This window comes from Poromitra crassiceps (genome assembly GCF_964638095.1).
Source record: "Poromitra crassiceps genome assembly, chromosome: 1".
Lineage (NCBI taxonomy): Eukaryota > Metazoa > Chordata > Actinopteri > Beryciformes > Melamphaidae > Poromitra > Poromitra crassiceps.
In genome coordinates, this window is record NC_139623.1 from 90,362,167 (window position 1) to 90,388,099 (window position 25,933).

The 25,933-nt window shown below is 43.9% G+C and overlaps 1 protein-coding gene across 1 annotated transcript; it reads left to right on the forward strand.

Moving 5' to 3' along the window:
• Positions 1-3,552: 3,552 nt before the first annotated feature.
• On the forward strand, positions 3,553-24,295 carry LOC310799197 (zymogen granule membrane protein 16-like; the record flags this gene model as incomplete). Its single annotated transcript, XM_083661764.1, has 7 exons — positions 3,553-3,757; positions 17,794-17,893; positions 19,306-19,358; positions 19,590-19,716; positions 20,733-20,832; positions 22,984-23,076; positions 23,694-24,295. 7 exons carry the CDS (start codon positions 3,553-3,555, stop codon positions 23,832-23,834), a joined length of 819 nt encoding a protein of 272 aa, XP_083517890.1. The 3' UTR covers positions 23,835-24,295.
• Positions 24,296-25,933: the final 1,638 nt, after the last annotated feature.

Sequence of the window (25,933 nt, forward strand, 5' to 3'; positions counted from 1 at the left end):
CACGTGACTGGAAGGATTGGACTTAATAGGCTCAGTCAGCTGCCTCCAGGAGCAGACAGAGCTTGGTGATGGGTCTTTGAATGATGTTGGTCTTGGTTTTAACCAAGACACTACGCACCAGTCCTTTCGACCCTGGAAGGGCCTTGACTACACGTCCTAGGAGCCAAGAGTTTCTTGGTGCATTGTCATCAATAATGACAACGAGATCTCCAGGGGTGAAGTTCCTTTTGATTTGATTCCATTTGTGTCTTTCCTGTATTAGCGGAAGGTCCATCGTTTCAAGAATAGATCGGCGAGGTATTGGACCTGCCTCCACTTTCTTTGTGAGTACAGGTCCCCCTTTTGGAACAGTCCAGGGGGCATGATTGGATTTGTTTTTAATTGAAGTAGATGATTAGGGGCTCAAGGTCGTTTGGGTCATTTGTCACTGTTGTGATTGGCCTATCATTTATGATTGCCTCGACCTCACACAAGGCGGTGTGTAGAGCATCATCATCCAAAAGTTGTTCCTTTAAGACGGAGTAGAGAACCTTTTTTACAAATTTAATTAACCTCTCCCACACGCCTCCATGGTGAGCTCCTGTGGGAGGGTTGAACATCCAGTCAATTCCCTTTTTGAGTAGTGTTTTTTGGATTTTGTCATCATCCAGTAGTTTCACAGATTCCTCCAGCTCTTTTTGTGCGCCGATAAAGTTGGTACCTCGATCTGATCTGATGCTTCTTACTGAGCCTCGACGACAGATGAAGCGGCGAAGAGCATTGATACATGCATCTGTATTTAGGTGACTGGCAACTTCGAACAGCCCGGCTTACCAGACAGGTAAAGATAACTCCCCACCTCTTGACATGAGCTCGGCCACGTCTCACCTCAATGGGTCCAAAATAATCAATACCCACATGGGTGAACGGTGGACAATCTGGTGTTATTCGATCTAGTGGGAGATCAGCCATTTTCTGCTCTCCAGCTCTGGCTTGCTGACGTCTGCAAAATACACAGTTCTTAATAACCCTCCTTGCTGAAGAGTTAGCACCAGACAGCCAATACCTCTGATGAAGTTTTGAGAGCATGTGACCTCTTCCAGAGTGACCAACTTGTTGGTGAATGTGGCTTAGTATTATTTTTGATATGTGAGAATGTTTAGGTAGGATCATTGGGTGCTTAACCTCAGTAGGCATAGCCATCCTCCCAGTCCTCCCCCCCACTCTCAGAATGCCACAGTCAGTAATAGGGTCCAGTTTGTATAAGGAGCTTCCTCTATTGCACTGTTTTCCCTTTTTCAGCAATGATATTTCCTCTTTGAAATGCTGTCTCTGCTCATGGCAAATGATACATTTTTCAGCATTTTCAATGTATTCTACTGAAAGGCTTAGTGCATGAGCTGAAGGCATTTTGAGCAGAATCATCCGGTCTTTCAGTGACTTTCCTTTGTCCTGATCAGATTTAAGACCAGCCTCTTTCCTCTTCTGGCTCATCTGTAAAAGGAGTTTCTTCAATCTCATCATCCAAGCTATGGCTCTTTTTAGGCCATTCCATGAAGAGTAATACTCAATGAGCTTGTTTGTTGGAGTTTTCTCTGTCATACGAAGTTGCCAGTCACCTAAATACAGATGCATGTATCAATGCTCTTCGCCGCTTCATCTGTCGTCGAGGCTCAGTAAGAAGCATCAGATCAGATCGAGGTACCAACTTTATCGGCGCACAAAAAGAGCTGGAGGAATCTGTGAAACTACTGGATGATGACAAAATCCAAAAAACACTACTCAAAAAGGGAATTGACTGGATGTTCAACCCTCCCACAGGAGCTCACCATGGAGGCGTGTGGGAGAGGTTAATTAAATCTGTAAAAAAGGTTCTCTACTCCGTCTTAAAGGAACAACTTTTGGATGATGATGCTCTACACACCGCCTTGTGTGAGGTCGAGGCAATCATAAATGATAGGCCAATCACAACAGTGACAAATGACCCAAATTACCTTGAGCCCCTAACCCCCAATCATCTACTTCAATTAAAAACAAATCCAATCATGCCCCCTGGACTGTTCCAAAAGGGGGACCTGTACTCACAAAGAAAGTGGAGGCAGGTCCAATACCTCGCCGATCTATTCTTGAAACGATGGACCAGAGAATACCTTCCGCTAATACAGGAAAGACACAAATGGAATCAAATCAAAAGGAACTTCACCCCTGGAGATCTCGTTGTCATTATTGATGACAATGCACCAAGAAACTCTTGGCTCCTAGGACGTGTAGTCAAGGCCCTTCCAGGGTCGAAAGGACTGGTGCGTAGTGTCTTGGTTAAAACCAAGACCAACATCATTCAAAGACCCATCACCAAGCTCTGTCTGCTCCTGGAGGCAGCTGACTGAGCCTATTAAGTCCAATCCTTCCAGTCACGTGCACCTCTGACTGGGATAGAAGGACTCTATGGTCTCTCGGTCTCTGACTCTCCAGCAAAGTTTCCACTTTATTGCACTTTCAAACAGCAGAACAATGGACTAACGCACATATAGTACACACACCTTACTTGAACTTAATTTTCCATGGATCTGATCTTGGAGGATTTCATGTACTATGGACTTGAGTAGGCAAAAATGCCATGGATAGATTTCCTATATAGCCTATGTTAAAAAAAAAAAAAAAAAAAAAAAAAAAAAATGAAAACTGTAAAAAAGAAATTATGAAATTGCCCTGAAATTGACTATTGATGTAATATTTGGTAATTGCTATGTAATAAGCAATTAGGGGCTGGTATGTTAGAGCCAGTTTCCAATTTCTCTATTTAATTATTCAAATTATTATATTATTGTTGTTTGGTGATTAGGATTCATTGTTCTATTGGGTGTTCTATTGGGTTTGAATTATTTGTCTAAAGTCTGATTGGTCTGAAAGTAAAAACATATCACATTACAAACTCATTAGATAAAATATTATTTATATTAAATTTGCTCTAAAAATCGTAAAACTGTGCCCAAAACATGTGACCAGCATTTTTTTTTTAAGGAGGATGATGCCAGTCTGATTGGGTTGATTTACTATTGGGTCTAATGGCTAATGAATTGGGGAGCCATAAAAGGATCTCCCCCTGCTGTCCTTTAAAATGTATTGCAGAGAGCTAAGCCAATATAATGTTATATGAAGTGATTGCAGGTGTGTTGTACAGACAGGTGTGTGCTGATGGTGAGATGGGGAGCGGTACAGTTTTTTGACCGCAGAATAACAAGTTCTTGATGATAATTTTTGTTTGGAAATAGTACATTATGAAAGTTTTGCTGCACGCCTGGACTGCAAATAAATATGATTTGAACTTTAACAAGGACCTCTGTACCTAATTGATTGGAGGCGAGTCAGAACCCACAACCCCATCAAAGGGAAGTGGCTATGGAACTAATTTTGTTAAGAAGCCACCACACTACACTACATACACTACATAATCCTGTCAGGTATGTGAAAGTGTGTGGACCCAAATGCAGAAGAAGAGGCAGCAGGCAAGGTTTTAGGAGCAAAAAGTTTTACTGAAACTTAAATAACAAAAATCAAGAACCAGAGTCCCGGATGAGGAAAGGGCGGAGCCGGCAACCTCAGGTGGACGACCTGGGGGCTGGCCAAACTGGCGGAGCAGGTTTGGCGGACAGCCAGGCGAACTGCCAGGCCGACAGAGAAGGTCAGGGGGACGGCCAGGAAAACCACCAGACCCTGGAGGAAGACCAGGACCGGAGCCAGGAGGCGGAACACCAGGATCGGACCCAGGGGGTGGAAGGCCAGGACCGGAGCCAGGAGGCGGAAGGCCAGGACCAGAGCCAGGAGGCGGAGGACTAGTACCGGAGCGCACACACACACGCACGCACGCACGCACGCGCACACACACACACACACACACACACACACACACACACACACACACACACACACACACACACACACACCTTTTATAAGGTGCAATCAGTGTAGGAAATTTAAACAATATTTTGGGGACAACTTTTGCTGCCACTGTCTAAAAAAATGGTGGCATTTACCAAATTTTGGGGGCACTTTAAAGAAATAGTAATTAGGGCATCAAGCCTTTCGACTCCCTCCCGAGCCTACGGAATGGAAATTAGTACAGAAAAAAACAAAGCTGATGACTAACAACAATTGCATCATGTCTGACATCAAAGTCAATGGACAAGCACTTGACTGTGTCCAGCTTCAAAAACCTTGGAGCGATCGTGTCTGACGAAGGTTCCAAGAAGGAAGTCCTTGCCAGGATACCACAAACAACTGCTGCCCTGATACAACTCAAGCCCATATGGAAGGACAGAAACATCAGCCTGGGATCAAAAGTGAGACTACTGCGCTCACTTGTCATCTCAATATTCCTATACGCATGCAAATCATGGACCCTCACAGCAGAACTACAGCAAATAATACAGAGATTGGAAATGAGATGCTACAGAAGACTCTTGGGCATCTCCTACACCCAGCACATTACAAACATGGAAGTCCGGCAAAGGATCAGCCAAGCCATCGGTCCTCACGATGACCTGCTTACCGTTGTGAAAAAGAGAAAACTGAGGTGGTATGGACACATCACCAGATCATCAGGCCTGGCAAAGACCATCCTGCAAGGCACTGTGCAAGGAGGCAGGAAACCGGGGAGACAAAAGAAAAGATGGGAGGATAACATCCAAGAATGGACTCAATTAAAACTTGGTGAAACAGTGAGAGCTGCCGAGGATAGAGAGAGATGGAGAGAGTTTGTCGACAGATCGTCTATGGTGCCCCAACGACCCTCCGGGGTTATGGGATACTGTAGGTGAAGGTGTGAATTAGGGCATGAAGATGCTGGTAGTGTGAGCAACAGCAATGTTTGTGTGAGTGTGTTCTTCATCGTCTTCTCCTGGCAGCCAGCTTGCAGGTGCTGAGTGTGTGTTAGAGATGGAAATGAAAATAGTTAAATGAAAATAAAATGATTCAAATGAATGGGGCAATTTTTGCCCCTCGATCATGGTTTTTAGGGGCATTCTAAGATGGGCCTTTTTGCTGTTGCTCCTGGCTAATTTCCTACACTGGGTACATTCCTAACTTATGCCTTGGTTCTGCTGAACAGGTTTTTTTTGTTGACAGGTTGTGATGTCATAACTCACATTGAGTGCGTTTACATGCACACTAATAAACCGTTTATCGTATTTCCAGTGTTGGGCAAGTTACTTTCAAAATGTAATATACTACATATTACTAGTTACTTTCATTTGAAATTAATAAGTTACTTTACAATATTACTTTCTGTGTAGAGTAACTCATTACTTATTACGCTACTTTTGCATTACTTTTACCAAAACAACAGCAGCAGCAGAATGACATCGCCGCCCCGGAACCATCCCGAAAAATAATTTCAACCGCCTTGAAGTCATGTAAACAATCCAACATTCTAAATGTTATTCTTTTCCTTTGTTATTGTCATCTATAGTGGTTATTTGCATAAAAACACACAGTTTGATTAGGAAATGCTTGTATCTTTTTTAAATATGTGCTTTGATTTAATAAAATGTAACTCAATTTGTAACTTGAGTTACTTGACAAAGTAACTGGTATAATATTACTGAAATCCTATAAGTAATAAGTTATATTAGTGAGTTACTGCTAAAAGTAATATATTAAATGTAATATGTTACTTTTGTAATGAGTTACCCCCAACACTGCGTATTTCTAGAGTTAACTGATTGTAAACGGCATCCTTTACCAGATAAAGGCCATTATCGGTTTATGAGAAAACGATAAACATACCTAGGTTTCTGCTGAATCATCTGGTTTATTAATTGCAGTAATGTCCACTCACAGACTTTGAGGTAAGTTATTTAGTAAGTGCATGTAAACGGGGAAATCAGATTATTCTCAGTTATCTGTTTATTGTGTGCTTGTAAACGCACTCATAGATGCTCTGATAATACAGTATGGCCCACGGTAGGAGCCACTATGTGAAGGTTGGTAGTGATACCAGAAGGAAATGAATGTAGACATTCCAAGGATTCCTGCAGTTCAAAGCTTCTCACGGTGTCTGTACCAGGAAAAAGGAAAAAGTGGCAGGGAATTTTCTCTGCTGTAGAATCCAGCGGATAGCGTCTTCAACTTTAACATTTTCATCACCATAGAGTTCGCCTCCCAACACGGGACCGTTTTCACCCCGACCCAAATCCAACCCCTAAGCCCAACCAATTTGTTTGACTTGCCCCAAAAGTTGCTTTTGTTGCCTAACCTTAACTCATTGAGTGCCAGCCACTTTTGGAGAACGGACACTCCCAGTGCCAGAGTTTCAGAGCGTTTTCAGTGATTTCTCGAGGCCCACAGAATATTGTGTGATATTACTATGTAAACACCGAACACGGATAAAGAACGATGAGACTCTCTTCTATCATCTGCAAAAAAAAGTTTATTGATACCATTTTCCGTTCTTTAGTTATGAGCCGGAGAAGATAGGTTGTTTTGAGCAAAAAGACACGTTTCAATTTAGAATCTGAGATATTCAGCCTTTTGTGAAAGGAAGCATTTCAAGCACATCATTGACTCTGAAACTAATATTTTCTGATGTAATGACACCTCAAAAATAATTTCCTTCAATAAAAGAGTGAAAACAAAGGAATTTTGTTTGGCCAAATAATATTTTTTAGCTGCAACCAGCAGCGCTGGCCCCTGCGTGTGCAGACCCTACACCTTCTTGCTGGTCTTGATTTACTGCTGGTGGGCATCAGATAGCCTATTCTAGCTTGTTTGCTCACTGTGCATCGAGCCTGCTGCTGCCTGGGTCTGTGTGTACTGTCAATGGTTGTATGCTGTAGTGCCCTGCGTGCCCCACCCCCCTCCTCCTCCTCCTCCGTGGTGGGAGGAGTGTCTCTGGGGCTCTGCTGCGGTTTGCTCCGAGTTTGCTCTGCACTGAAAAGTGCGCTGCATCCCCCCGCTTTTTTACAGCGTGTCGCCGGCTCCCAGCTGAGAATAATGTAACTTTTCAGAAAGCTGCTGGTGTCGGCAACTAAATCATATGGAGGGGCTATCGCAGCGGACACGGATGGGGCTCAATTGTGGCAGCAGATGACTGCTGTTCACAGGCACAGCTAACGTTATGCTTCATGCATATCGATGCGATTTCCGTTTCCCCATGACTTCTTCTCTCTTTTTTCCTCGCCTTTCGACCACTATACGCACATGCTTGACGCATGCGTAGTGGAGCAATTGTGCGCCGCACGCTGCCGCCGGCCGCCTGATTGTAGTAGTGACATGTTATAGTTGCCTAAACCTAACCAAGGTGTTCTTGTGCCGGTTGTGTACATGAGGGCTTTCCCTGCCACAATAATAACCCTGGATAACCCTGTACGAGGAACTAGAGGCGGTGTGGCCAGGAAACCGGTTGTCACTCCGCATATAAACTGCACGTAAAATTAGACTTTCGCGTATTAAATGCATGTATTTTGAAAGACAATTGGGCGATACCGGGTTGGCATGCGCATCACGACCGCATCAACCTCGCGTTTGTGCACCTCTGCGTTGGCATAAATGGATTCGTGCACGCAAAAGAAGTGCCATGTGTACCAGCCCTAACATGGCCTTTCTCATATTTATGAGCCCACCCTACACCAAAACAAAGGTGCCAAACACATGCCTCTTCCTGCATTCACATCTTACTAACTGAAGTGGTTTTGATACATGCAACCAATAAGGAATCGAAGCTTTGACATGGATTCACCTGCTCAGTGTTTCATTGAAGGATATAATAATAATAATAATAATTCATTTATTTTATATAGCGCTTTTCAATGACCCTAAGACGCTGACAGTATGAGTATAACAGAAAACACGATAACGGGCAACAGGCAACAAATAAATAACAATTAACAAGATAACAAGGTAACAATTAACACCTCAATCAGGGATATATGGAAACAGGGGGGAGGGAGGGGGTGAATGGGAGGGCCAGGGGCCAGACAGAAGAGAGGGGGGGGGCAGGTTGGAGGAGGTAGTTAAGGGTAGGGGAGGTTGTAAGCTTGGGAGAACAGGTACGTTTTGAGTTGGGATTTAAAAGTGGGGAGTGCAGGTGACTCTCTGACAGTCTGGGGGAGGGAATTCCAAAGTCCGGTGCAGCTCTTGAGAATGCTCGATCTCCAAAGCTCTTGAGTTTGGATCGTGGAACGGTGATGGGGAACAGTGGATGAAGATCGGAGGGTTTGGGTGGGGCGATGGGGGAGAAGGAGATCAGTCAGATAAGGGGGGGCAGGCTATGGAGGGCTTTGAAGGTGAGGAGAGTAGTTTGAAGTGTTCTTTGATGGGGAACCAGTGGAGAGAGTGGAGGACAGGAGTTTTTGCAATATTGTGGAGGTGAAAGTATGAAGTCTTGATGATGGAGCTGACATGGGGATAAAATGAGAGGGTGGGGTCCAGGATGAAGCCAAGGTTGCGAGCCAGGGGGAGGGGGTGATAGTTGTGTCGTCAATGCTGAGTGTGATGGGTCCGGTTTTGCTAAGTGTGGATTTGGTGCAGATGAGAAGTAGTTCTGACTTGTTACTGTTGAGTTTGAGGAAGTTGTGGGTCAGCCAGGTTTTTATTGTGGATTTGTAGGTTTCGAGGTTGAATTTGCGGGTGATGTGACCAAGGGGGAGGGTGTAACAGATGAAGAGCAGGGGGCCGAGGACTGAGCCTTGGGGGACCCCCTGCATGACAGAGGAGAGGGTGGAGGTGTGACCGGAGAGGGAGATGAACTGTTGTCTGTCAGTGAGGTAGGAGGTGAGCCAGTCCAGTGCGGTGCCCTCAACACCCAGTTGGCGCAGCCTTTGGAGGATGGAATGACACACTGTATCAAAGATTGTGCTGAGATCTAGTAGTATCAGGATTTTGAGGGCACCTGAATCTGCAGAGATGAGTAGATCGTTAATGACTTTGACCAGGGAAGTTTCGGTGCTGTGAAATGGACGGAAATGGCTTCGTAGAGGTTATTGGATTGGAGATGGGAGTGGAGTTGGGTGGTGACAATGTGTTCGTTCAAGGCTTTTGGAAAGGAAAGGTAGGTTGGAGAGGTTGGCTGGGTCAAGAGTGGGCTTTTATAAGAATAGGGGTGACGGCGGCGATTTTGTAGACGGAGGGAACGTGACCTTGGGATAGTGACTGATTGAAGAGGGCGGTGAGGTGGGGGATGATGACAGGGAGGCATGCTTTGGTCAGAGTGGTGGGGAGGGGGTCAAGGGAGCAGGTGGTTGTCTTAGAGACAGTGATGATGTCAGTGATGAGGGAGGAGTCAGGGGGAAGAAAGCAGTGAGAGAAGAGGGGGGTGTAGTCAGGGCGGGGGGAAGGTGATAGTGGGGGGGGCGGGGGTGGAGGAGTTGGTGATGGAGGCAGTCAGTGAACTGTTGATTTGGGAGATTTTGTTATTGAAGGAATGGAGAAAGGAGTTGCAGAGATCAGGAGAGGAAAATGTGTTATTGTCTGTAGCAGGAGGGTGAGTCCGAGTTGGAGATGAGACATGAGTACAGATGTGAATAATTCGGGGAGTATGTTGGCAGTGGCTAGTTACTGATAGGCGATGAGTTGTGTGGAAGTGTTGATGGACCGAAGCGGCAGTTGTTGATGTTGTTGTTGTGATTGTTGCAGCTAGTCCGAGACCGAGCCCGTGCGGCAGGGCATCTTAACCATGCTATGCCAACAACCAAAACCAGCAGCAGTGAGAGAGAGCTGGAAAGAACTAAATCCAGAAAGGTAAATCCAGCAGAGATACTGTAGTAATCCAGTGATGGAGGCAGGCTGAGCAGCGAAGAGCGGCGGATGGTGACGTGTCAAGCCGGCGGAGTGGAAGCAGTGATGATCGTTAAGGTTAGGCGGAGAAGTAGACTAGGATGAAGACGGACAGACAAAACAAAATACACGTGAAAAACAAGTAACGTTAAACGCTTTAAACGCAATCTAGTGTTCCTAATACAGGGAAAATGTCCACAAGGCGTCACATTTCTTAATTGCATGCTACTTTATGGGGCCAGATTAAAGTATGTTTGTTATTCCCAGAGGCTGATTTGAGTGGGGATGGAGGGAATCCATCTCATTCTATTCTATTCTATTCTATTCTATTCTATTCTATTCTATTCTGTTTAGACCATATCACTAAAACTCTCATTTGAATTGCTAATGAAATCTATTAACTTCCAGACATTCAAATCTCATGCTTAACTCTCCATAGAGTATACTTTTGCATTAAGAATGCAGTGAGTTAATCTGAATGTGACTGACAACATGCAAAGTTAAGTTAAGTTATCCTTTATTTATCCCCGTGGGGAAATTCATCCTCTGCATTTGACCCATCCTCTACTAGAAACCTTCCTAGAACTAGGAGCAGTGGGAAGCCGCAGTGCAGCGCCCGGGGACCAACTCCAGTTATTTTGCCATTGCCTTGGTCAGGGGCACTGACAGGAGTATTAACCCTAACATACATGTCTTTGATGGTGGGAGGAAACCAGAGCACCCGGAGAAAACCCACATGGACACGGGGAGAACATGCAAACTCCACACAGAAAGGACCTGGGACGGACCGGGGTTCGAACCCAGGACCTTCTTGCTGTGAGGCAACAGTGTAAACCACTGAGCCACCGTGCCATCAATGCAATCAAATGAGGAAAACACCTTGAGTGGTAAGGCAGCACACGTGAGACTTTTCTAAAACATTCTGAAGACGTAACTGCTCCATTTACTGTAAGCATGTGTGGTTTCCTGTCATTTAACACAAATATCAGGAACCAGGTGAACTAGACTACCCAGTTTACCCTGAATATTAGATTACAGTGCACGCACGTGCGCACGCACACACACACACACACACACACACACACACACACACACACACACACACACACACAGACACATGCTCACAAGTTATTTTTGCAAGTCCAAGTCAAGTCTCAAGTCTTTCAGCTAGAGTCCAAGACTCTAGTCTTTGGTCACAAGTCCAAGTCAAGTCTCAAGTCTCTTATGGATGAGCGTTCTATTATCTGCTGGATGTCATCCAGTCTGCTTAGCACACTGCATAGGGCTCATGGATGTTTAGAGAGAGTTTAGTGGTTAAAGGGATAGGTGTTGGGGGTGGGGGGGATGGAAAAGGTGCCATAGGGATAGGAAGGTGCTGAGAGTGGGTTTTCGAGGGGTGGGTATGATTAGTGGCTAGGGGGATATGGGTGGTGTTGGGGTGAGGGGTGGGTATGATTAGTGGCTAGGGGGATATGGGTGGTGTTGGGGTGAGGGGTGGGTATGATTAGTGGCTAGGGGGATATGGGTGGTGTTGGGGTGAGGGGTGGGTATGATTAGTGGCTAGGGGGATACGGGTGGTGTTGGGGTGATGGGTGGGTATAATTAGTGGCTAGGGGGATATGGGTGGTGTTGGGGTGAGGGGTGGGTATGATTAGTGGCTAGGGGGATATGGGTGGTGTTGGGGTGAGGGGTGGGTATGATTAGTGGATAGGGGGATATGGGTGGTGTTGGGGTGAGGGATGGGTATGATTAGTGGCTAGGGGGATATGGGTGGTGTTGGGGTGAGGGGTGGGTATGATTAGTGGCTAGGGGGATATGGGTGGTGTTGGGGTGAGGGGTGGGTATGATTAGTGGCTAGGGGGATATGGGTGGTGTTGGGGTGATGGGTGGGTATGATTAGTGGCTAGGGGGATATGGGTGGTGTTGTGGTGAGGGGTGGGTATGATTAGTGGCTAGGGGGATATGGGTGGTGTTGGGGTGATGGGTGGGTATAATTAGTGGCTAGGGGGATATGGGTGGTGTTGGGGTGAGGGGTGGGTATGATTAGTGGCTAGGGGGATATGGGTGGTGTTGGGGTGATGGGTGGGTATGATTAGTGGCTAGGGGGATATGGGTGGTGTTGGGGTGAGGGGTGGGTATGATTAGTGGCTAGGGGGATATGGGTGGTGTTGGGGTGAGGGGTGGGTATGATTAGTGGCTAGGGGGATATGGGTGGTGTTGGGGTGAGGGATGGGTATGATTAGTGGCTAGGGGGATATGGGTGGTGTTGGGGTGAGGGGTGGGTATGATTAGTGGCTAGGTGGATATGGGTGGTGTTGGAGGCAGGGGAAGGGGTCGAGGGAAAAGTGCCACTGTTGTTTAAAAGGTTTGCGCTTCGTTGACATTCCTGTTGACTTGTCGATGACAAGACTGACCTCAGACTCTCTGTTATTCTCCACTGTGTTTACAAGGTCAAGACGAGCTGAAATGCCAAACATGTCTCCTTTCATGAGACACCTTCAGGTGAAAAACACTGCTGTACACACGATACATGCAGCATAGCATCATGCATCATGCGTCCCCCCCCATCAAAATATAATGATAATATTTCAAACTAGATTTAATATAGAAAATTAGTGATGGTGCAATGCAATATCACTGTTTTTCGTTCTTCTTCCACTAGATCAAAATCAGTTGATGAGATTTTCTGAGGCTGTTTACACGTAAAATCACTTCAATAAACATAAACTAGACCCGTGATTGTTGAGTGAATCTGATTTAGGACTGGTGGCTTTGCAGCCTGGTCGCCAGAATAAAATGTTGTCATTGTACGTTTCTGCAATCCACAAATATAGAATTTCAGGTTTCTGAACCAAAAATGTGTTGCATCACGTTTCTAACTAGAAAAGGTATAGTATAGTGCAGATCTCCACCAGGCACCACTACTCCTAACAAGAAAAATTACATTTAGAAGAGAAAAAAACATCAGTCAACACCACGAAATGTGATTCTGGAGCAAAATATTTGATTGGTACTCAAATTCAAAATAACCCTCCAGCCGGAGGCAGAACTCGCCATCTTCGGCTGCTCGGAGTCCTCTCTAAACTTCCCTACAGCTGTGCAACAGTCTCTAACACAGGGGACAACTGTTTCCAAAAAACTTATTCTGAAGTAATGGAAGTCAACCTCTTCACCTTCTTTCCAACTGTGGTTTGACGGACATGACCTCTGTTATACGGATGGAAGAGACTTCGGTTTCTGAGGACCAATTCACTTAAAAATTCTCAACTGTTTGGGACCCGTTTAGCCTACCTTGATGAGGTTAGGGGTGACGGGTGACTTGCCTGGCTGGTTTCTCATGGACCTGTCAGAGTAAACACAACAGACCCCTTGTGTGGGATCCCAGGAACAATCTCTCACAAGCACATAAGCTCCTTAAATGGCTGGTCATGTAATATTGAATGTCATAATATGTTTTTCTTTTCTTTTCCTGTGTCTGAGCCAGTGGCGATTTTGCATTAGGGGCAAGTAGGGCAGTGCCCCACCAGATGCACTGTGGTGCAAGAAGCTCGCATCTGACTCGCAACTGAATCGTATTTTTATATTAATACAATGTAGTGATTCAACTGTGAATTTGGTGTCTATATAAATTAACTTTACTCACAATCCCTATAGTGCTGTTTTGGAGTAATTTCCTTGTGTGTGTCTGTTTCCGTGTGCTTGGCTCTGCTCGCGCTGCATTTCCTGCATATGGGGCAGGCCGGCGCTCTGACCCACCGTTGCCATAGAAACAACCACGTGACATGGCCTGTCACCTGCCAATTTTGTATTGGGTAAAGGGGCAGAGATGATGTTGCCCCAATGTGTGAACTCCTGACATGAACTCCGCCCAACAGGTGTGGCCGGACTGGCCGCGAAACGCCATGTGACGAGGAGAAAATAAACAAACCAGGATAAATCAGACCAGTACATTGCCGCTAGCTAGCTAAATACTGTGAAGTGTGTTTTCATTTAGCCTACTACAATGAATCGCGTAGTAGACTATTTGTTGTCTGTACGGTTTAGTACGTTGTCGTTGGAAGAGAAATTGGAAATAAAGCGTTTATAGGGCCACACAGACCAGAAGATTTTGTCATGCTTCAGCCTGGGGATAAAGTGAATCCAAGGTTTGTACATTTACTCAATGGCGATTTTGCTGTGGTTTTGCTGTGTGCTGTGTGTTTTGGACAAATATGAAGTGTATTTAGTTTTGGAATATTTCTGCTCCTTGGCACTCAAATCGCAGTCATATGCCTCCCTACCAGATCTTTTTTGTGTGGTGACGTGACAACATAAAACTGCCCCTCCAGAAATGTCAGGCTAAAATCGCCACTGGTCTGAGCATGTTCGTTTGTCTTGTCTGTGTATTGCTCTGAAAAGTTGAAAATAAAATATTGGAAAAAAACACTACGTAATGTGTTGTCTTTAATCTGAAACAAACAACACAGATAATGGTTTATAGTGGGATTTTTTTGTGAACTAGGCTCCACCCACCAAACTTTGGAAGTCGATTAAAGTAGGCTATATAACGGTGCGGACTTTGTGCAGAACAGTCTACATGCTGTATGTCATGGTTTGGTGAAGATTAGACCAAATTTGTAGGAGGACTAGCAAAATGTAGTTTTGGACAAAATTCAAAATTGCGGCAAACCTCAAGTGCGGAAATGGGCGGGGCCTGCATGGATCGATGCAGCCTGACCCAAGGAAAACAACCGTAAAGGAATACTGTTTCTATGATTTACAACCACCAACAACATTTTTAAATATTGCTATAGTGCCCCCTAGGTGACATCATTTCACCTCAACGATGCAGACTTAAAAAAAAAAACTAGTCAAAATCACAAGCAGGAAGTTTTGAACATCTGAGAAATTTCCAAAGACGAGGAGTAGGCTAACTAGGTTGTGACGTACCAGTTTATTTATAGAAGGGAGCTGGTGGAGTCAGTTGGAAGAATCCTGTAATCCTTTCTCTACAGGTCACTTCCTTGTTCCATTTGACACCTAGATCTATCACAAACTTGTGTTCGGTTCATTTCCAATTCCATCAGTTCAGGATGAAAAAGCATGAAAAGGTTGTAACCGAGGGGTGGGGGGGGGGGGGGGGGGGGGGGGGTATTAAAAAAAAAGAAAACAAATGAGATTGAATATTCTGTCATTAGCAAACGTGTTGTCATTTTTGTATCAACTGAACTGAAAGTGAAGTGAGTAGGACTGTACCATGCCAAAGACCATTAAACATGATACCTACCAGGAAACACTCCCCAAAATATTCTTCTCAAAACCACAAACTCCCCCCCTTCCTCCGCTTTTTGTTTTGATCACGATGGTTGTGCCAGCACCCTGCATGGTAATGCCCCCATTGGTGTGTGAATGTGGGCAGGTGAATGTACATGTAGGCATATCATTTTAAAGTGCTTTGGATAAAAACGCTAAATGCAGTCCATATAATGCTACTGTCTGATTGATGTTTGAGAATCCTCTCCCTTCTAATGTGGTGGCAGTAGGGGGTCAATACAGACACATAATGCTGTTAAACTGGAGGTTGTTCTGTTGTCAGGTAAATGCAGTCTGTCTTTATTTTATTCATTTATAATAATTCATCTATTTGTGTGTGTGTGTGTGTGTGTGTGTGTGTGTGTGTGTGTGTGTGTGTGTGTGTGTGTGTGTGTGTGTGTGTGTGTGTGTGTGTGTGTGTGTGTGTGTGTGTGTGTGTGTGTGTGTGTGTGTGTGTGTGGGCAAGAGCCAAACAAACTGTCAAATATTGCTCTGTCTCAGCAATTATTGGCAGTCTAGCAGTGTGGAGAAGGAGGTGCTATGTGTATCCATAAGTGCTCAGTATTAATTGACCCTGATATATTTGTTTCCCTGCTTATGAAATGTAATTTGTGGAACCAAATAAAGTATTTAAAATGTGTGTGTGTGTGTTTACTTTTTTCTTCATAAAAGTGTATTTTGTGGGGAATGGCTGGCATTTCTTGTACAGTAATCAGCACCTGTTAGGTATAAATGCAATATTCTACCTGTTCTGTTCTGCTCTCTCTCCTCTTCCCCCTTCCCCTGCTCCCTCCCCACCTCTTCCCCTTCCCTGCTCTCTCCTCCCCCACATTCCCCATTCCCTCCCCACCTCCTCCTTTCCCTGCTCTCTCCTCCCCCACATCCCCTGCTCTCCCTCCCCACCTCCTCCCTTTGCCTGCTCTCTCCTCCCCCATTCCCATGTTCCCTCCCCACTTCCTCCCTTTCCCTGCTCTCTCCTCCCCCACATTCCCTTCTTCCCTCCCCACCTCCTCCCTTTCCCTGCTCGACAAGGGATGAGGAAGCTCACTTGTGCTTGCCATGATTATGCCTGTCTGTGTCTGGCTGCGCTGCAGGCATTCTCATACACTAACGTTAAACGTTAAATGAAACGAAAGGGGGGGGGGGCGGGGGTCTGCGGACCATTGACGTTCCGAACCGTGGGGGCTGATCCGTACGGGTCACGGATTATCCGTGATCCGTGCCAGCCCTAATAACCCATTTTCCCTTTTAAACCAACAATGAAAAAAACACGAGAGAGAGAAAGCGGGCCCATCTTCTCATTTTTGGTTTTACACAGGGACAAGAAAAAAAGCGTTAATTTCCTTGTCTTTGGTTTAAAATAGGAAAAAGGATTATACTTTAGTACCCTGACCCCTATTTTGAAGTGGGCCACCATGACTTTTTTTTTGTTTTGTTTGTTGTTGATGTCTTTTAATTGCAACATGCATCGCCAGCCACTTAAAAACGGACAACACGCCACAGTTGGCCGTAGTTTGACCCCCACTGTTGTAAAGTTGGCCCTCGTTTGTGCTTTTTTTTCACATGTTGGATTTGTTTCTTTTTTGTTTAGACCTATGTCATTGTTGCTTGTGTTGACCTACTGCTTCTTTTTTTCAAAATACCCTGGTTATACTGTGCATTTGATAAAAACAAAAAAACTTGGATTATTAATGCTTAATAAACTCTACCTTTTCGGATTACAGCTTCTCATTTGCTTCTTTTCATGTTCAAGTGCCAAACGTCCTCGTTAGACCTAGCCAATTGGAGATAAACTACTTTTTTCCCAAATCAAGACAACCATTACACAAATGTTAGTTATACACAAAAGTGGGATTGCAAAATATGCCTGCCTGGGAAACAAATGGGTATGGCTGGTACAATTTCAAATCGGCCAGCCTCTTTGGCTGGCGGATGCAAAAGTTAATTTCCAACACGGACAGGAATGCCCCACCACAGCTAAAGCTGGGGATTGGCAAGGACCTCATGGGTAGGCTACATGGGTGACGATACATGCAACGGCCGTATGCCAGGTTTCAACCTGGCCTTGTTATGTTAGTTTTTGATTTATAAGTGCATTGCAGAGTAAGCAAACATAGACAGAGTTAAATAAATGTCCATCAATAAGTCTCGCAATTTTGTGGCTCATTAAATTTAATTGTTGTATTTTATCAGATGCAAATAAGTAAATGATATCATGACATTATATATTGGCAGGTGGTGATGTGGAGGTGAGTGAGAAAAGGAACACATATTGATGGTTCAGAAGAGTAAGACTGAATGATGACATCACAACAGTATAATCTTAATGTTAATTTTAAATGAGATATTCCTCTTTCAAACGGCCACAATTTGAGGAAATAAATAGCAAATTTGTTTTGGCGGCGACGGATTTTGGGGACCCCCATAGCTCTCAGGTTATAACTGGAACCCTGCATTATCCAATGAGTCTGGGTGAAACTCTGCGGATGAGAATGCGATCAATTACATCCTCATGTGTACTTCCTTGTTCACCTCAAGACCTGTCAGCAGAAAGAGCCTGCTATTGTTCAGCAGGACCAAGGTGTCATTTAGGAATGCCATGGGTAATTTCACCTTGAAATTGTGGGTGTGCATGCGCGCGCATGCACACCCACACACGTGTGTGTGTGTGTGTGTGTGTGCGTGCGTGCGTGCGTGTGTGCGTGCGTGCGTGCGTGCGTGTGTGCTTGCATGCGTGCCTTGTGTGGGCAGGTTTGGGGTTGGGGTGGCTAGATATAAGTTCCAGTGTCGACACAACGTCAGTTCAGGAGCTCACACTGATTCCAGAAGATCACTTGGACTTGCACCACACGTGAGTATATTACACCTGTCTCCGCTTATGGGTCACATAGAACTCCAATTTTGGTATTTCCATTGTTTTACTTGACATGGTCCGTTATGTGCTGAGTAAGCTTCAGTGTTTCATCAAGCCTTATCACTGATATGCCTCTGGGATATATAGAACCACTAAAATGTAAATAAAAAATAAAAAGGGGAGTTGGTTGCATTGGAAGGTAGTAATATTATTTTCTAGAAAGTCATCATTTAGCTTCTTTTTTTTTTCCAGTTGCAGCCTGGTCGCCAGAATAAAATGGTGGCATTGATATGTTTCTGCAATATACGTATGATGTCAACGTTACTGAACCAAAAATGTGTTGCATATCAACATTTACACACAGACTATATCAACGTTATAGAGTCTGCTATTGAAATAGTGCGGTGGCCAGTAAAGGTGTTGTGGTCGGGGCCCTCCATCGACATCATTTCACACCGGAGAGCCGTGTTCATGTCACAGCGTGTTCAAAGTCTAAAATTCAACCATAATCACATTTAACGCTTTTGTTATTTAGGCCGAGCCCAAACCATAATCCTAACCTTAACCAAGTTGTTTTACTTGCCTAAACGTAACGTTGTTAAAGAAGTTGTATTTGCATTTAACGTTGGAAAGGCGGCAATGATTTCAAATTAACTGCCGTTTTGATTAAAATTTACATTGAGATTGTAGGTATCCCTGGTTTGCAGAGTGCAGACACATTTTATTCTGATGACTGGGTTGGCAGTTGTTCATTGGTTTTGGTTCACTATAGTTTTTTATAGTTTTTTATGCCTTGTAATATTTTTTTCTGTCATCTTTTTATATGCTCTTTTCTTTTTATCTATTTTATGTAAAGCAATTTTAATTGTCTCTGTGCATGAAATCTGCTATACAAATAAACTTGCCCTGCCTTGCCAATAGCCATGACATGCTAGCAATTAATTTCCATCCATGTATCTGCATTAGCAAAAAGTTTATAAAAAAAAATGGGGGGGGGGGGGGGGGAGAATCAGCCAATAATCCAAATTAGTGGTAAATCTGTTACACAGGCAGAATTGTTATTATTTCAGTTCAACTATCCAAACGGGGAGAAAATAAATAACAATCTCCCATCATCATTTAATTCATAATTTCTTTATAATATATTTGTCAATCAAACAGCATATGGAAGCTAATTACATCTGCTCAGTGGGAATTTTGAACAGCCCAGTTCAGAAGATCACACTTGCCACTTATCCTTCCAACTTGAAAGCCCGAAACCTGTCTGTCACGGATGCCACTATAGACCATGTTGGCACACCAGTGTGCCAATGTGATTCTGGACAATTTTCTGATGATGCTGATGACAATGATACAGAATGGGATTATGTTTTCTGTGCTGATTCCTTTCTCTGAATGCCTTCCTCTAGGATGTTTGCCTTCCTGTTCCTTGCTGTGATGTGTGCCAGCTGCATGGCACAACGTAAGTCTATCTGCCCCAACACTACACACTACACACACACACACACACACCTACACACACACACACACGCACACACACACACACACACACGCACGCACGCACACACACACACACCCACACACACACACACACACACACACACACACACACACACACACACACACACTTCAACACTAATAACAAAGCCTATTTCCTTCTCTTGTATTCTAACTTGTCTTTTCACCTCTCTAGCTGTGTCAGAGTACTACTCCTTCTCTGTGCCTGTTGGGTCTGGGGGTGGCACTGGGTTTTCGTCATCAGGAGATGGACGCATCACAGCGATCAGGGTGTGGGAGATCACCGGCTCTTACATAGTTGGGTGAGTCAAGTCCACAGTACACACCCCCTGAAATGGACTCCCCCCTTCTCACTTTTTCTCCCTCCAGTGTCCACTGAATGATCATTTTCTCTACTCCTCTCTAGGGCTGTGTAATAAAATGTATACGGCAATATATTGCAACAAATCTTTTCTGCAATACTGTATGGATATTTCAGAAAAATATTGTGATGTATCGCTGTATCTTTTTTTTTGCACAGCTTTTTTTTTAACACTGTGTGTTCAGTGACACAATAGGGGGTTACAAAACAGACACTTCCTCTCAGTTATTATTATTATTTCATGGGTTGTCAGTCCTCTCCAATCCATTTTCTAAACTCCTCTCTCCTCTATATGGAGTTACTTTTGTGTCTTTATTAACAGAATAGGTTTGAGAGCTAAATGTTCCACAGTGCAATCAAAAATAGATTTAAGAACAAAGCTATCAACACTGCAAAAGAAAATATTGCAAGTAAAATAAATTTGTGACTAAGTTTTGTTTGCAAATCCATGTTGAGCTGAATCCAGTGCCGGCCCTGACCAATTTGGTGCCAAAGACGAGATTTGACCCCGCCACCCCACCCCACCCCACCCCACCCCATGGACTTCAAAACTCCCTCTCTCGTTTACTAGCTGGATGTTGCCACGCTCTCACTCCAATCGAGAATAGCCAAGTATCCCACAGCTTTCAGCGTGTAGGTCCCACCCATAAGATTCAGCTCAAAAGCAAGCAAAACTTTTGGATTTGCAAACAAAGCTTTTCAATTCACAGTCGTCACATCATTAATCACAAATTTATTTTACTTGCAATAAAAAAAAATATTACAGTGTTGATTGATTTTTGTTGTTTTGATCTCAAATCTATTTCTTGATTGCCGGGTGTAAATGTTTTGCTTTCAAACCTATTTGGTTTGATTGCATAATGAATACACAGAAGTAACTCCATACTATATACACCTCCAGTATATATGACGCCTATGTTTAATCCTATTCTCTCTCTCCCTCTCTCCTCTCCCCAGTATCCAGTTGCGTTATGGTTTCATATGGTCTGAACTTTTGGGTCGCAAAGTTGGCCCGGAACTGGAGATAGAATTACGTGACGGAGAAGGCATCATTCAGGTCAGAGATTTAAATTAGATTATGTGACATGACTTGACAATGCCATCTATCACTAGAATATTGATTGGATATTACGGGCCCTATCTTCGTACAGCGCTATCGTTTGCGCTGCCATTTGTGCGCCTCTTATTGCTATCTTCCCTGCGTCTTAAGCTATCGTCTGCCTCCACCATCCAGTTTTGCGTTGGGATCTAAGCGCAGACACAGGTGTAGGCGTGGCCCAGGCGTGTCCGTGGGCCTCTAGCCTATCATCTGCCTCCTGCAAGTGTCATTTTGCGCTCTGGCGAAGATACCGTCGCTATGTTCCGAGCGTGAACAGAGGTTTGGGCGTTGCCCATGCCAAAATAGGCGTTCCAGCGCAATGTGTTAGAAAACTCAATTTTAACGCCACTAAATAGCTGGTCTTTGCGCAAAAAAACCCACTACGCCAGGCGTACCCCTGAGCGCAGACAGTATTCTCCACGCAGTGCAGGAAATCCTCGCTTGGATACATTACGCTTGGCATGATGTCACTCTCTCCAACTTCGCACGCAGACACACTCCCTCCTCAGAATGCTACGTTGATTTTCAACTATAGCCTACACTGCAGAAAAAAACACACCTTGATAAACTGCAGAAAAAACACCTCATGGTCATGGTTTTGTGCCAAAAAGTGATTTGCGTTTTGAATTGGATTACCAGGGGAACGAGGGTCTGGAGGGTGTGTGTAGCCCAGGGAGGGGTGCTTTTAAGTGTGGTGTGCACAAGTTCGGCTAGTGTGCCGGGTCCTGGAGGGGGGTCTCCCCGGAGAAGGTGTGAGCTGGGCCGGGTAGGCAGGCGGGGTGGGTCGGTGCACAGGGTGGGTAGAGGCACCGAGGCAGCGCTGTGCGCGGTCCCATGGAGCGAAATCAGTTTCTGGCAGCAAATCACTTTTTGATACAACACCGACCAGTAGGCTATACAGTAACCTCTCTCCCTGCAATTGCACCATGCAACAATAGCTTAACCCGAGTGGACAATTCTGGTATAGGCTATAGGCTAGAATTAAAATCTCACACATCCCTACCCTATTAAAGAAACAATTATTTTTAAATGTGTATGTTATAGCCTATATGAACAAAATGACTAATTACAGTAAGCTCACGCTTTGGGACATGGGGTTATTCACTGCGTAACTGTGCGGCGGCCCTTTGGCGTGTTTCAAATGGATCAGCATCAATTTTCGTTACGAATCCGAGCTGGTTCATCCTCCAATTCTCTCCCTCTCTCTTCCCTCTCTCATTCTCTCCCCTCTCTCTCTCCCCTCTCTCTTTTCTCTCTCTCTCACTCTGTCACTCTGCTTGCACTGAGCAAGAAAGAAGCTGCTGTCACAGACGTGATGGCGGTGACGCTGTGGCTTTTAAGGGGAGTGATCTGAGACTTGTGAATACTCTTTTGGGCATAAACACGCCTATATGAGGCTTGCGCCGAGATTACGCGAAGGGCAGGCAGCGGGCCGACACGCCCACAATTAGGGCTTTGCGCGGCGCTATTCGAGCGTAAAACAGGCGCTAACGCAAAATTAGCGCCGTTGCGAAGATAGGGCCCTACGTTCGGTGAAGTGGGTACCTAATTTTTTTTGCTTTTTTGGAAGTAAAAATAGCATTACCCTAGCATCCCCGCTCAAAAAAAAAATCTGTAGTAAAAATGTATTTACTACTGATAGGCTGAAATTTGTTTTATATATATATATTTATTTTATTTTATTTCATTTTTTTGTAGATTTAAATAAAAAACATAATTATAGATTATACTTATACATTTGGGTATATTCAATGCTCTGAAAAATATTGCAACACTTGTATTCTTGTAATATTTTGAGTTAAGGTATGCATGTATCGCAATTAAGATCTATATAATTTATTTTCTATGTGTTACAAGCAACTATATCTACCAACTGTATTAACTTGCTCAACTCATAGGTATTTTTCACAGCAGCCATTTTGTGTCTAAAAGGCATGAAGTAACACAGGTGCACCAAAACATTAATTAGGGTTTCCAACTTCCAGTCCAGGTGTTCCAGTGATGGGGCCCTAATTAGTGATTTGGTTGCAAATGTGTTTACCCTGCCTTTTAGACACAAAATGGTGGCTGTGAAAAAGGCCCATTCTGTATATCTCTCCCATGTTACAGGTCTCTGGTAAATACCACGCTAGTAACTACATCTATCTGCTGACATTTGTGACCACCAGAGGGCGCTCTCTGACTGCTGGACAGCCAACACAGGTCAGCTTTAAATTCCACCCTGCCTGTTTATTATCACTAGCGGAATACCCGTGCAGTGTATCGGGCACAGCAATTGTTAGCTCACTCACTCACTCACTCACTCACTCACTCACTCACTCACTCACTCACTCACTCACAGAGACTTTGCTTTCTTATTATAGTTCTGATACCTGTTGGAGCACACAATCACTGGCCATTTAGTCTCGCCTCGCTCACAGAGTTGGGATGCAGCCTCTCCTCTCTCTCCCCAGAGGGTTTTCATAGTCCACTTCCCTGGCCGATTCCAACTCTGCTCAGCTGTGCTCCTTCACTCAGGTCCATATAACAAATGGTGTCTTCATGGTGCTGAACCTGTATTGACTCATTTTGGCCACTAATGAGCCATTATTGCCCATGTAGTCAGTCCTAATTAGCCTACCTAATTCAAAAATCTGGCTCTGTTAGGTCACCCGCAGAGGTGCTCTTTACACCTGAAAGATTCAGCGTGATGGCATGTGAAATGGCATAGCTGTGGCCAAACACACTTTGCTCACACACAGACACTTTGCATTCTTATTATAGTATTATCACTATTCATGACGGTAATAATTGACTATGTGTTCATTCTGTGTTTCCAGATCTCTTTTAGCTTCTACCCTACCCACCCGGACGCAGAGCTCAGACTGCTGAGCGGGCGCTATAATGGCAATGGCATCACTTCACTGGGAGCTCACTGGGGAGGACACATGGAAAGCTACGGCAATACAACTCACTCTTAGAAAGGAGGGACTGCTGTTTGATGTAACATTATGTATAAATAATAATAAGCGTAGTGTAGGCCTGCATTTAGAAATTATTTACTTTGATAAGTACAGAGAACTGTGTCTATAGACCAAATGAAAGGAAACAGGAACACCAATAGCCAATCGTATAATACATCACCAATTGTGCTTTAGTTTCACACTGTAAAACCAGTTTAGTTCAGCTAAGAATATACAGGATACCAAACATTTACGTGGGAGCCAATACTTTTGTTCGGATTAATTTGAAGGGCTGCAATCTATAAACAAGCATTTTGCACACAACACATGGAAGGAAACAAAGTACTTAATTAACCTACTTATTAACATTTTTACCCGATTTATAACATTGAATTTTGAGGTGTTTTAATTGTAAGGTACACAAGGAGGAGATGAGCCGATCAACTCCCCAATATGATTTAATAAAGCAGAGAGCATTATTTGTGTGTACTCTTTAATGTGTGGAAAAGACATTTCTTAAGATCTAAGCTTTTTGTTGTGTGCTGCATACACTTTATCATTGCATTCGAATGTGGTGCCTGGAGAAGTGGGTAGCCTATTAACTAAATCTATGCCCTTTTTTTTTTAAGTGGCCTGTCCAGCGAAGGATAAACCTGTCTGTTATAAACAGTGACATGTAAGACTACGTAGCTACTCTTGGTCAGCCAGAATGGGCCAGTGATATTTGCATATTAGGATCATTACCTAACCTGGAGGGGTGTTGGTCATTTCAGATGTGTCCACACTCCACATATCTCTGACATATTATATATATATATTTGATCAAAACCAGGAAGACACATATTAGCTTTATTAATTTGCAGACTATAGAGTCACCTGAACTCTGCTGGTCTGTCATCTACAATTTGTGACTCCTGCCTCCATTTGTCTATAGGAGACTATGTAAATGACTACATTCAGTTTGACTCAAAGATGAAATATGATACTGTACTGTAGGCTGCACCACTGCAGATTATTTCCCTAAAACTATTTTTCTACAGTTAATCAAACAATCAATAGCCACATATTCCGTCACTCTCCTTGCCCTGCTAGGTAGCAATAGTTACTTGGGCCTAGAGAGTAAGTATAGGCTATAGAGGGGATTTAGAAGTTGGTATACTCAATGCTAACTGAGAAGTACAGTAAGTTGGTATACTCCATACCTGTGTATACCCTGCACTACCACTGGGTATCATTCATATTTATTTCCCCCTGGGACCACAGTGTTTTGACAATGATATACATTTTGTAAAAAGAAAAAAAGAAAAGAAAGAAAGAAAGAAAGAAAGAAAGAAAGAAAGAAAGAAAGAGAAAGAAAGAAAGGAAAAAGGTTCTTTTAATTCAGACAATCCAAATTAGTGTCAGTTTACTACACGGAGAGAAAAGTATATATAAAATCTCCCAAACCCATGTTCTGTTCAATTCAACATTTATTTTTTTATTTTTTTGTCAAACAGCATAATGTAGGCTAATTACAACACCTGCTCAGTGGGAATTTTGAACAGCCCAGTTCAGATGATCACACCTGCTTGCTTATCCTTCTAACTTGCGTATCCTTCTAACGTGTCTGCTGTCAACAATGCAACTATAAACTTAGCTGGCACACCAAATGTGATTCTAGACAATTTTCTGTTGATGCTGATGACGATGATTGATGTAAATAATATAATAATCACCATCATCATCATCATCATCATCATCAATCTTAACCTTAAAAACGTAATTACACCTTTAGCCATTCACTTACTTACATACACACATCATTTCATGAGCACATTTTGAATATTTAACTATCTGTTCATACTATAATTGGAGAGCTGTACACAGCTCGGACTGTTGCTCATGGTGCACAGTTACATGGTGGCGCAGAGGTAGTGCTGTCGCCTCACAGCTAGAAGGTCATGGGTTCGATTCCCGCCTGGGACGCTCTGGGCGCTGAGGTTTGGTGTCGTCTCCCCCTCCCCCAATATCCTCAGTGCCAACTGAGGTTATAAGTAGGACCGGCATATTACATTTTAGTTGCACTCTGATTTTAGTTACACTGTTATCAGACTTTTTAACTACAAGTTTGCTCAACT